The sequence below is a fragment of the Rana temporaria genome, chromosome 4 (assembly GCF_905171775.1).
Source record: "Rana temporaria chromosome 4, aRanTem1.1, whole genome shotgun sequence".
NCBI lineage: Eukaryota > Metazoa > Chordata > Amphibia > Anura > Ranidae > Rana > Rana temporaria.
Window position 1 is genome coordinate 77,621,990 of NC_053492.1, and position 13,027 is coordinate 77,635,016.

At 44.2% G+C, this 13,027-nt stretch overlaps 1 protein-coding gene across 4 annotated transcripts in view; it reads left to right on the plus strand.

The window, feature by feature from the left end:
• Positions 1–12,029, plus strand: part of CYRIA (CYFIP related Rac1 interactor A) — a 123,192-nt gene extending 111,163 nt beyond the window's left edge. For all 4 annotated transcript variants that reach the window (XM_040348563.1, XM_040348561.1, XM_040348562.1 and 1 more), the window contains 3 exons: positions 1,348–1,474; positions 3,590–3,660; positions 11,607–12,029. In XM_040348563.1, the coding sequence (XP_040204497.1) occupies positions 1,348–1,474; positions 3,590–3,660; positions 11,607–11,670 (262 nt within the window). In that variant the 3' untranslated portion in view covers positions 11,671–12,029. The remainder of the gene's footprint in view (positions 1–1,347; positions 1,475–3,589; positions 3,661–11,606) is intronic.
• Positions 12,030–13,027: the final 998 nt, after the last annotated feature.

A 13,027-nucleotide genomic window follows, 5' to 3' on the forward strand; every position in this document is an offset into this window, starting at 1 on the left:
AGATGTGTGAACCGGCTCCATAGAGAGCCTAGCAGGAACAAAGATTGTCTCTGGACAGCCGCACTCTGAACAAATTGTAGCCTTTTATTAAAAGGAGGACAGCACTACAAGTCACAGCAAAATAAAACCTGACCTCTGATGCGTTTTGCACTGAAACTAGTGCTTTGTCATTGCTATGACTAAGCACTAATTTCAGTGTGAAACGCATCAGCAGTCAGGTTTTATTTTGCTGTGACTTGTAGTGCTGTCCTTCTTTTAATAAAAGGCTACAATTTGTTCAGAGTGCGGCTGTCCAGAGACAATCTTTGTTCCTGCTTTGCTAAGTGCATTGCCTGCACCTGAGTTGTCTGCAACAGAGGATATTCATCTGGGTTCCCACCTGGAGTGGCTATTCCCTTTCCCCTCCATAGAGAGCCTGTCGCAATCTCCTGACATGCAAATTGGATGCGGGGAAATTCGCACCCAATTCACAATAGTGTGAACCCAGCCTAAGGGCTAGTTTACACTAGTTGCAAGGACTGCCGCCGCTCTGAAAAGCAGGCCACACTAGGATCACTTTTCATTGATGTTTGTCAGGAGGTGAGGAGGCACTTTGTCGCCTCCACACCGCCTGCTTTAACCCCCTAAATGCTGCACTACCGCGTTACAGCCGTGTGCATTGCAGGGCAGTTGCAGCATGGCCTTGTTCAGTGAGTAGTAGTGCCCGTCAAATGCGACAAAGGGCACAATTCCTGCCACAAAGCAAAGCCTCGCAGTCACTGCATGTATACACCCCTGGCAGCTTTCTTTGCAGCTTAAGGGGAGCAGTAAAAACATGGATCAGCCACGTGCCAACCGCAAGTGTAAACAAGCCCCATACAGTCCTTACGACTCTTTGCTTCAAAGAGAAAAGGAGATTTCAAAAATTTTGAAAGTTGTCACCAGAACAGGAATAGAGGGGACACCCTGCACTGATGACAACTGTCAAGCAGGAATCCTATTTTAATGGTATTTGCAAATGTCATCTGTCGTGCTGTATTTTGGACAGTTTGGATGCGATTCCATGAAGTGAAGTCATTCTGCCCTTGTTCCATATGTGGGCCTATAGAATATTGAAGAGCATAACTTGGCATGTATATGTATTCTCTCATGACACCCATTCAGATTACTGTTTACTGTATAATGTTGTTGAATGGTGACAAAAGTGAATCTGCTCTAATGATCACACTTCAGATCTGGTCATTAGTTTATACTTTGTTTTTAGATTATTTTATATTATCCCTTTTAGAAACTGAAAGTGTTTTTCTATTTTATAATGACTTATTTTGGAGGCTGTTATTCAATTTGTTCTCTCTATTCCATTAACAGGGAGTACAGTAGTCGGTTCACCAGTGAAGACACTCTCATGTTTTGTATGAGGGTAATGGTTGGTGTAATAATCCTTTATGACCACGTTCATCCAGTTGGTGCTTTTTGCAAGACGTCAAAGATTGATGTAAGATTTCCTACCTATTGCAATCATGTTTGTGCAGGTTATCCTGGTATCTGGCTGCTGGTGACTCTAGTATGCTGTGAAAATATGACCATTCGTTATTGGTAATAAATAACGAGGCACCTGAACACATATGAAGCACTCCACTCTAGAGAAAGGGTAGGGTGTTTTTAAGCATGGGGTGTCAGAGCTAGATATCTATATCGAATATATGTGTTTTACACATGCCTGTTTTTTAAGCATTAGGATCAGTGGTCAGTGTAGATACAGTATTTCATCTTTTTAAATCAATATTTTAGGTGGGAAGTCACGTTAAGTGTTATTTGCTTTTTGCACTACCTTAGTGTGGTTTACCTGCTAGAGTTTCTACTTGTCTCCTCCTGCCAATGGACTGTCACTTCTGCAGCAGTTGCTGGAGTCTGGGGAAAATGTGCTGCACACTAAGAATAAGTAGAGATGTTTGGCAATCATATTTTACTGTAGTTTTTGGGGGTAATGACTGTGATTTATCGAGGGGGAGAGAATACTGCAAGTCCACAAAGATGTGCAACGTTAAAGAACAACTGTCATTCATAAGCATTAAAAAATGTAATTCCGGTTCATACCTTCATGTCTATTTACCTGTATTGGCCTTTCAAATGAACAGATATTCCAACGTGAGGAAAATCTCTTCTGTTCCTTGCTTTCCATCTTCTCTGCTTTTCCCCTGATAGAAGCCCGATTTGCGGGTTTTATTAATGTTGAGCTCAGGCAAAGCTCTTTTGCCCCCACCCCCTGTTCACGGAATGCACCTGTGATGTGGTGGATCCAGCTGTTTCTATTGTTGCTTGAAAGGACAGAGGGTGTGTAACAGGGGAACTAAGATGCCCCTTCCTCCTGCATACCTAGTAAGGACAGTTGTCTTGGGGAAGCACCTGGTGCTCAAGACCAGCGTTTTCAGACACCACTAACTAGAAGGGTATGGGCACTCTTAACCACCTATCTCAGGAACACCACCACTTAAAAAGACAGGACAAATTGCTACAGACACTTTGTCACCTAGGGAACAGAAGCAACATATCGAATGTTGAGACTTCTTCTATAAGGAGCCCTATATAGACACTCTTGTCAAGAAAATATGCCACACAGCATCTCGCCAGTAGCTTGAACTGTTTATGTAAAGTAGAATTAATCTATGGAAGAAAAATGCTGAGGTGACCCTATTTATTATAGATATGTATTAACTTGTCTATTCCTACAATTAGCTAGTCTAGCAAAGCTCCGATAACGTTAATGGTGATGGTACAATAACGAGGTTAGCTAAAAAGAAAAAATAAATCACTGTCTAAATAAGCAAGAGTCTCATTTCCCAAGAAAATATGAATGCCAACACAAAAAACTAAAATAAAATATTACAGAGCATATGAAACAAAAGAGCATCCGTTAAATGTTACGCAAGATCGTCCTCTGGTCAGTATCTTCAGCTGGACTCAATGACAAGAGGAGGAAGTAATTCCAGACGGTCAATACTTTTAAAGCCCACTCAGGCACCACCCATACAACACCCACTGCCAGCCTATCTAGGATTCTGACAAATCAAAATCAATAAAAGGCAGTCCTTAATATATTAATCTTTTGTCCATCCTCTAGGAAGCATGCTGTAGTGACCACTAGGGGCATCATTTGTCCACGAATCACCGCTATTTGACCCTGGTCAAATCATCAGTCATCTTGATAATCAGGCACTTCAATCTTTATTATACCAGGTGATTTGAAGCCAAGCTCTACTCCCATACACCCCCCCCCCCCGCTAGGGTGCATGCTTCATTTACAAAGCCCCGATAAATAAACCTGCTGTAATGGCATTTCAGGCTGCCCCCAACAGTTTCGAGGCTAGGTGTAATCAGATTTCATAGTCGAGAAACCTCTTACATTAGGACAAAAAAACATGTTGCCTTCTAGCAGTGGAAACTTTTTACCATGTCTCTGTGCTTTTTATATTGAATCGATTTAGATTTTTTGCATAAATATTCTGATGTGCCCATAGTAGTCGTTATTGAATGTATACTTTTTTTTGTTTGCTTGTAAAATGTGAGGATTTTAACATTTGGATGATTCCATTTTCTATATTTCCGGCAGATGAAAGGATGTATAAAAGTATTGAAAGAGCAACCCCCAGATTCCGTTGAAGGACTTTTAAATGCACTCAGGTACGATTCGTATTTTACATCTGCCATTTGTAACTGGACCTAGATACTCCCCTTTTTTTTTTTTTACACATCTTGGATTTTTAAAGCAATCTGGCATGGGATCTCACATCTGAGTGGCTCTCAGCCCTTTAACCACTTCACCCCCGGAGGATTTGGCTGCCAAATGACCGGGCCACTTTTTGCGATTCAGCACTGCGTTGCTTTAAGTGACAATTGCGTAGTTGTGAGACGTGGCTCCCAAACAAAATTGACGTCCTTTTTTCCCACAAATAGAGCTTTCTTTTGGTGGTATTTGATCACCTCTGCGGTTGCACTATAAACAAAAATATGACGACAATTTTGAAAAGCAATCTTTAATTTTTTCCTCGGTTTAAGCCGATACGTATTCTTCTACTGTAGGTGACCGCGGTATTGTGTCAATCTCACTCCCTTTCTCGGCGAGATTGAACACCTACGAGCCCCGTCGTGGGAACCAGTGCTCGCCGCAATGGGGGGAAAAGCCGTCATAGAAGCGACGGGGATCCGACTTGGATTCCCGCCATTTCTAGCCGCAGTGTTTGGTATGAATCATAAGGGGGAACTCCACACCAAATTTTAAATAAAAAAACAGCATGGGTCCCCCCCCCCCCCAGGGGCATACCAGGCCCTTAGGCCTGGTATGGATTGTAAGGAGAACCCCCTATGCCGGAAAAACGGTGTGGGGGTCCCCCCACAATCCATACCAGAGGAAAAGTGTAAAAGAAAATAAACACACAACACAGGGTTTTAAAATCATTTATTAGTAAGCTCCGGGGGTGTCTTCTCCGCTCTCTGGGGGTGTCTTCTCCGCTCTCTGGGGGTGTCTTCTCCGCTCTCTGGGGGTGTCTTCTCCGCTCTCTGGGGGTGTCTTCTCCGCTCTCTGGGGGTGTCTTCTCCGCTCTCTGGGGGTGTCTTCTCCGCTCTCTGGGGGTGTCTTCTCCGCTCTCTGGGGGTGTCTTCTCCCCTCTCTGGGGGTGTCTTCTCCCCTCTCCGGGGGTGTCTTCTCCCCTCTCCGGGGGTGTCTTCTCCCCTCTCCGGGGGTGTCTTCTCTGCTCTCCGGGGTGTCTTCTCTGCTCTCCGGGGGTGTCTTCTTCCGTCCTCTCCGTTGTCGTCTTGGCACTCCCCGGTTCTTCTCCCGCTCGCCTTCTTCGTGGCTGGCTGCCGCTATCTTCTTTTTAGCTCTCTTACTCGCAGCGGGGCAGCCTGCTCTTCTTTGCCTTCTTCTCTTCTTCTTATGTTCACGTGTCGCTTCCTCCCGCTGTAATGCCAGGTGTCCGGTGCGTGATGATTTATATAGGCCTCTTATGACGTCACAGTCCCATCATGCTCCGATCTACATGCTAAAATTTGTATGGACACATTGGCTAACATTGGGTTGCTATCAGAGGCAGGTTTCTAAATTGAGAGAAATATGGGGACTTACTTTGCTGACTCCCACTTGATCTAGTCACTCATCTGGACAGATTATGTAAATTTGTAGCTCTGACCACACTTGCTGCATGTTTTGTTTGCAATAGAGCAAATGGGAACCTGCCTATCTGTAATTACCTGCCCCTAAAACCACTGTCTGACAATTGTCTCCTTCCCCTACGTGCTGTAAGAGCTCTGCAGAGGCACTCATTACTCTCTGTATATTTCAAACCATCCTCGAGGTAATAAATAAAAATGTCATCGACTCAGCACAAGTCAGTGTGCTTGTCAGCACAAAAGCAAAGTCAAGAGTTTCAACAATTTTCAAGGTTTTTGTTGCATACATTTGCAAATCTATGATGGCACGCTGCCACTTCACCTCTGTCAAGTGTGGTCTCTAAAGCCCACAATAGATGGATCAAAATTGATCCGGTTCAACAGATACCTGACAAATTACGATTAGCTTATGGGCACCCAACTTTAGTACAACTTTGATACTCCCGCTGTCAGAATACAATAACTGGGGAGAAAGCACAAGTGCCATGCTAAGTGTAGCATATATGGAATTTATTGCCAAGAACAAGAGTATTACTTACAAGGGTAAAAGCATTAAGCAATGTAGATCATCCCCATCAGTGGCACGGGGTGTCACAATGGCCTTCTGTGGCTGGGTGCCACCTGTGGAATACAGCACTTCCTGGAGGCGTGAACCGCACAGGCTACTACTTGTGATGTCACTAGTAGCAGCCTGTGCTTGCCACAGCTCCCGAAAGTGCCATAATCCACTGACAGTGTCCCTTTTTCCTTCACAAGGACAATCCTACAACATTACATGCAGGCCCGGACTGGGACAAAAAATAGGCCCGGGCATTTTAGACTGAGCAGCCCGGGGGGGGAGAGACAAAGAAAGATAGATATAGATAGAACGATAAAGATAAAAAGAAGGTAGATAGAAAGAAAAGGAGATAGATAGATAGATAGATACGAGTCCCTCCTTTCACATCAAAGTCCCCTTTAGATTAGGAGTCGACTCATCACATCAGGAGTCCCCCTTCATCAGGTTTCCCCATTTACATCATCAGTATCCACAATTAGATCAGTATCCCCCACCTTACAACTGGAGTCCCCATTCACATTAGGATTCCCCTATACATCAGGAGTCACCATTTAAATTCAGGAGCTCTGTACTGAGCATCAATGGTCCCCTTATTAGGCAAGAGTCCCCCTTTAAATCAGGAGCTCCCCCCTTCACATCAGAGTTCTCCCTCACATCAGCAGGGACCCTTTATATCAGTAACTCCTCTAATATCAAGGGCCCCTTTACATTAGGAGCCCTCCTTAAATCAAGAGTTCCTCTTTCAAATCTCCCTTTACATGAGTAGTCTTCTTTACATCAGTATCCCAGTGTGGAAGAGGAGGGGGCAGAGTGTGGAAGAGGAGGGGGCAGAGTGTGGAAGAGGAGGGGGCAGAGTGTGGAAGAGGAGGGGGCAGAGTGTGGAAGAGGAGGGGGCAGAGTGTGGAAGAGGAGGGGGCAGAGTGTGGAAGAGGAGGGGGCAGAGTGACTGTAGGACACACTATACTATACACTGACTGGGCACTGTGTAGAAGAGTCAGTGTATATAGTTCTGGCTACCGGGCGGGAGCTGCCCAAGAGCAGCCGGGAGAGGGGACTCTTACCTTGCAAGCTTGACAGAACCAGCATGGCTGAAGGAAAGACATGAGAGCCAGATGTTGGGACGCAGACTCTGAGCTGCTTTGCACAGAGGTGCAGAAGATGAGGCGCAGTCTAGCAGACAGGAGCAGCATGGCTAAAGGCAAGACGCGGGAGCCGAAGTCGGGGGTGGAGATGGAAGGCGGAGCTGCTCTGTGCGGAGAGGTGCAGTGTGGAGACACTGGAGAGAATATGCTGCAAGCAAGTATCGTATAGGCTAAAGCGCTTACACAGTATAGAAAAGCACCACCCACACAAACCCCTCAATTCTCACCCATCCTTCATCATCCAGCAGCTCATGCCACCTCCCTCTGAATGACTCTTCCCCCACCTCCCCTCCCAACTGACAGCAGTGTGTCCGGGTGTCGGGCACACTGAAAACCTGACAAATGTGTCAAAACCCAGAATGTCTGGATGAAAACCCGCACAGGTGGCAACCCTAGGTACACCCCTGGGGAGATGTGACATGCGGCCCGCCGAGGGCCGTTCGCGGGCCGCAATCAGCCCGGTCATTTGCCCGGTTTGCCCTATGGCCAGTCCGGGCCTGATTACATGTGGTATATCTCTACAACCCTTCTATACATAACATCTTCTTTACAATAACTATAATACCTCTTTTCCATTTAATGAAGAAGAAGAATAAAAAAAAAAGTCGAATAAGAAAAGGGAGCACAATCAGAGTTTCCCATTTTATCAATTTGACCGCACTTTTATATTAATCTGTTGTAATGTCATGTCCTTGTTATAATTTCATTAACCTCGGCCCCGCCCTGGTTCTCCCCCTTACCTGGAGAGAGTATCTCTCAGATTCGGGCATAGAACAGAAACATAGAAGCAGAAGAAAGCAAAAACAAAAAAAAGGATCCTCTCCCCTCCCTACCTCCACCCCCCTACCCTAATTGTTCCCTATAAATATTATAGGGTGTCCAGATTAGTCTGTATTTGTCGTCCTGCTCCCTCATCATTATGGTAAGATTTTCCATGTTGGATTTCTGTCACTTTAGCAAGCCATTGTGGTGTGGATGGCGAGGTAGTACTTTTCCATAGAACTGGAATACATGCTTTCGCTGTTGTAAGCAGATGTCTCGCCAATATTTATATTATATTTTTCTGTCGATAAGGGGGATATCAAACACCAGTAATTTCTTTAATTGTTTCTGCTACCATTTTCCAAAAATCTTTTATTACCGGACCAAAATATGTGCAACGGAGTACCCACTTCTCCTTTACAACACCACCATAAATTCGACACCTGTGGAAATATCCGATTCAGTACTAACAGGGTTCGATACCACCTACTCAAGATCTTATATCCCCCTTCTTGGTATCTGGTTGCCAATGATGCCTTGTGTGTAAACCTAAACATCTTTTTCCTCTGCGTCTCAGAGAATGAGACCCCCCAGATCTCTTTTCCAGGCCTGAATAAAGTCTTTTCTTGTGGGGCTTTTAATTCGGGCAACAGTGCATACAGCAGTTACAGTGAATGGCTCACTCCATCCCCCTTTAGGCTCGATTCACACCTTAGCATGTTGCTTTTGAGCGTTTTTGCAGTGCTTATTGACGTTGACGTTTTTTGACGTGCGTTTTTACTGAGATTTTCGTTTTGCGTTTTTTTTTTTTTTTTTTAGCCATCCATTTTTTTTTTTTTTTTTTACATTTCCTTTAACAACCAGCTATAAACAGGTTTAAAAAAAAAAATGCAAAATCGCGGTAAAAACGCAGTACTTGCGTTTTGGATGCTGGTCCATTGAATTCTATTACATGCAAAACGCTGCATTTTGCAGGACAAAAAGTCCCCGACCCTTTCCAAAAAAACGCAGAGGCACAAAAAGGCATTGCTGTGAACATGTTCCATAGGAACCCATGTTAAAAAATTTCCCTGCAAAATGCATCAAAAAATTGGTGTTAGTGTGAATGGAGCCTTAAACCTATCTTCTCCAACTTAGATAGTGTCCCATCTCTGTCATTTGCCTTGCAATTGACCGGAGAAAAGAATTAAGCTGTGTTCACCTGAACAGGTCTAACCCCTCTGACATTTCGCTCACTATCTCCTCCCTGGACATCACTCGGTTGTCCTTTGAAAAATGTACCAATGCCGGGAAAAGAAAAACGCTTTACGCCCTTAGGGGCGCTTTGTGCCAACCCTGCTCGTGCAGCCCCCCCCCCCCCCCCACCTACTACTTTGCTTTCCTTTGCTCCTTTCTATACTACTCTTTAATGCTACCCTACCTTCACACCGAAAACGGAAAATGGGTCTGGAAGCCAGGCCGACCGGGCCCCGTTATTTGGTTACAAGAATGTATGCTTATCCTGAGAGACACACCTTCACTGTGGTGAGGCACACGGTTAATGCCAAGTATGACGTAATGTGTCTCTGCTTGTATATCCTCATGTATATTTTTATCTCTGTACAAGGTTTCTTGTTTCTACTGTTGTGACTGTATGGTGGTGGTCCGTAAGGACTGGCTTTTTCATGATAAATAAAAAATGTACCAATGTCTACTTTTCCCCCCGACGTTTTAGGTTCATAAATCTTTGATCTTTTAAACCTGGCTCAAAGGCCAGATTGCCCAAGATTGGGGTCAGCGGGCTCATTTGAGTCGGTATATTGTTTTTTTTTAAATGTCTTTTTGACAGATCTAAGAGTAACGCCCACCGTCGGATGCCGCTTCACTGCCTGAGGAATATCGAGTCCCCAAGCCACGCTAAGCCCTCCAGGGGTATCTCTGTCGTGGCCTTTTCCATATGTATCCGTGGTTTGTCTTTTGATGATACGCACCAGTCCAGCACCCTTGTTAAATGTAGTGCCTCATGATAACAAACTGGATCCGGGAATCCTACCCCTTCTTTTTATTTTGGTAGAGTCAGAATGTCTCTACAGACTCTTGCTGGCTTTCCAGCCCAAATGAACCCCGCAAATCTTGATCTCGGATCCCTGAGAAACCCTTGGTTTGTAACAGGTATATCAATCTCGGCGTTGCGTTCATTTTTATAATATTAATTCTGCCAAACCATGTGAAGTCTTCCTTGTCCCATCTCTGCAGGTCTTGTTTAATCTGTCGTGCTAATGGGGAAAAATTAAGTTTGAATATTCTATTTTAATTTGTTTGGTATTTTGGTCCCCAGATATCCTATATGGGAGTCAGTCCATCTAAATGCAAAAAAAGTAGATAGCTGCTGTTGCATAGCTGTATTCATCTCCACTCCCATTGCTTCAGACCCCCATATTTGCCTATCTCCGATAGTAATGAGGGAAGGGATACCACTGGGGCAGTTATGAAAAACAAGAGATCGTCCGCATATGCGGCGAGTTTGTTCCTTTCCTTTTAATGGGATACCCCCAATATCTGGGTTGGTCCTTATTGTTCTAAAAAAAGGCTCCAACGTCAAGATAAAAATGATTGGTGATAGTGGACAGCCCTGCCGTGTTCCATTACATATGGAAAAGGGTTCTGACATTGTCATTTTATCTTGACCCTGGCTTTTGCCATAGAATATAAGCTCATGACCCAATTTTGCATCCCCTCCCTCAATCCTATGTGTTGCATGATTGGACCTAGCAAAATACCTGTATTAGACAGGTATCTGCTCCCCCCACCCCCCCTCCTCCAATGTGACATTGGAGGAGGGGGTATTCCGAAAAGTGGAAGTTCAGTTTTTGGGTGGAACTCCTCTTTAAGGTTAATTGGGTTTAGCCTGAAATTCTGCTTGAAAGCAAAACTAAACCCATTGATGTAACACTTTTAAAAAACAGAAATATTCCTGACACGTGTCGGGAATGTAAATGCCACATTGGTTGTGCTCTCAACCGAACTGTCAAAACCATCCAATGGCTGGAGTCATAACTGATCACATGTGCAGCACCATGGCAGTTAAAGGTCAAACAGAGGCAACTTCCTTGGCTGAAAAGGATAGGAGGGTTTAGTTCCACTTTAATGTTGCTCAATTTCAAAAATAAATAAATTAAAAACATTAATACGATCTTCAGTGACCAATAACACTTGGCGGAGGATGGGATTTAAAGCAGTGTTTCACCCTAAAAACAAATTTCTAGCATGCCATCAAGCATACTAGCGCGATCTACAGTACACCTTTCTTTTATTTTTTGGCGCCGTACTTAGTTTACTGCCGTAGTGAAGTTTCAGACTCCCCGCGGGGAATGGTCGTTCCTATGCACAGGGAAGATGATTGACGGCCGGCTATGGCGCGTCACGCTCCCCGAAGATAGCCAAAATAGGACTTGCCTCTTCACGTCGCTATACGGCGCCTGCGCACAGACATCGGAGCTGACTGCGCAGGCGCCGTGAAGAGGCAAGTCCTATTTCGGCTATCTTCGGGGAGCGTGACGCGCCATAGCCGGCCGTCAATCATCTTCCCTGTGCATAGGAACGCCCATTCCCCGCGGGGAGTCTGAAACTTCACTACGGCAGTAAACCGTGAGTACGGCGCCAAAAAATAAAAAAAAAAGGTGTACTGTAGATCGCGCTAGTATGCTTGATGGCATGCTAGAAAAAATATTTTTTTAGGGTCAACCCCCGCTTTAACACCGTTTGTGCCTGTTGCAGTTAGATTTTTGTCACCAATTAGTGAATCTTGCTAACAGTGAAATAGTCTTATGTCTGTTTGATGAATACTCCATCCTGTGCTCTATAACTGTTAATGATAACAGCAAGCATTTACACATTCGCTAATAGTTCTCTAGACAGTTATAGATCATTTGTAAACTGCATTTTACATTTTCCAAATGTTACCTCTAGGTATGCATCTGCATTTCTTTTTCATCGTCTCTTTATTTGTCAAATTGCAGGTTTACCACAAAGCACCTGAACGATGAATCAACTTCGAAACAGGTCCGGGCGATGCTTCAGTAAAGTCCTGCGCTTGAAGAGGATTCTTTTACTGACCTCAGAAGATGTATATGTTTACATAATTTAATACAGATTGATGTTAATACTTATGTGTATTTACATAGTCATTACCCCCTCGTCACTGAACCTTAGGCTTGTATTCCTGTCCCTAACCTATCCGGTGCCAGTGCTGCCCTCAGCGGTTTCACCAAAATGCTCTGAGGACTTTTCAGAAGCCCACCGGGTGATTAATCTGACTGACTTAGCACAATTTTTGCAATTACATGCTATTATTATATTTGACTTGCGAATTGAACTTTTTTTTTTTCTTTTACCAAAGTGCTTAAACCATACTTTAAATTGGTGTGAATTGATTGATTGTATCTGCTATTGTGTTTTATTCGTCGGTTTGTCCAAAAATGCAGTTTAGGCACTGTTATTTTTATTATGTGTTAGGTATCCAGTCACAGGCAGTGGAAGTCCTTGTTAATATGCCGAGGCTGGAAAAATGGACAAGCAAACAAAGTGGAGATATTTGTGTACTGGGGACTTTAGCGGCATTACTTAATGACGTTCGTGCAAACAGGTATGGTGTACTGTAACGCATAGCGAACAAGAACTGTTCAGCCTTCATGTGCCTAAGGGACCTGTACAGAATAGGTACCCCTGTATGTGCAACTCAGGTCACTGGAGCTCGTTGGAGCATGGTCAGATAAATGATGATCACCCTGCAGACACAGCTTGGCACCCTGATCTTCCCTACCTTACAGGCTTCATCTCTATGAAAGAGCAGGTCTTATATTCAAAGTTTGGGTACGTTGTTTATAGCAGTGTTTCTCAACCTTTTTTCAGTCAAGGCACCCATTAAAATTACGGCAACCCCATTCTAAAATGTAAACTATTCTAATAGTTTTACATAATGCGGCATCACCAACGCACGTAGGACACCCAACATTAGAGATGTTTTTTTTTCTTCCAAAGTAAATAAACTTTTGCACACTGGTACTGACTAGTATTCCAGTGCTTCTCCTCTCCCTCAGTTTCTCTCCGTCAGTCGGCTGACCACAGTGTTGATGGAGAGGGTCAAACGAGGATGCTGTGCAAGCGATCAACACTGATGCCATCACTGGTTGTTAGGACACCGGTGGCTGGAAGGTTGAAATGGTGCACAATAAAAATCGGTGGCTTTGTGTAACTAAAAGGCAGCCTTGACCTACCTGCTGGCTTGTATACATTTGTAGGCATTTTACCAAGTCGCTCTGGTTGAAAGTTGCTGGTTTATACGGAAGCATCTCCATTTATTTTTCTGACTACCATTGTCATGCACTAAGACTACATGCAGCTTTACTCATCCATAGTGATAAATGAAGCTGTCTCTGGT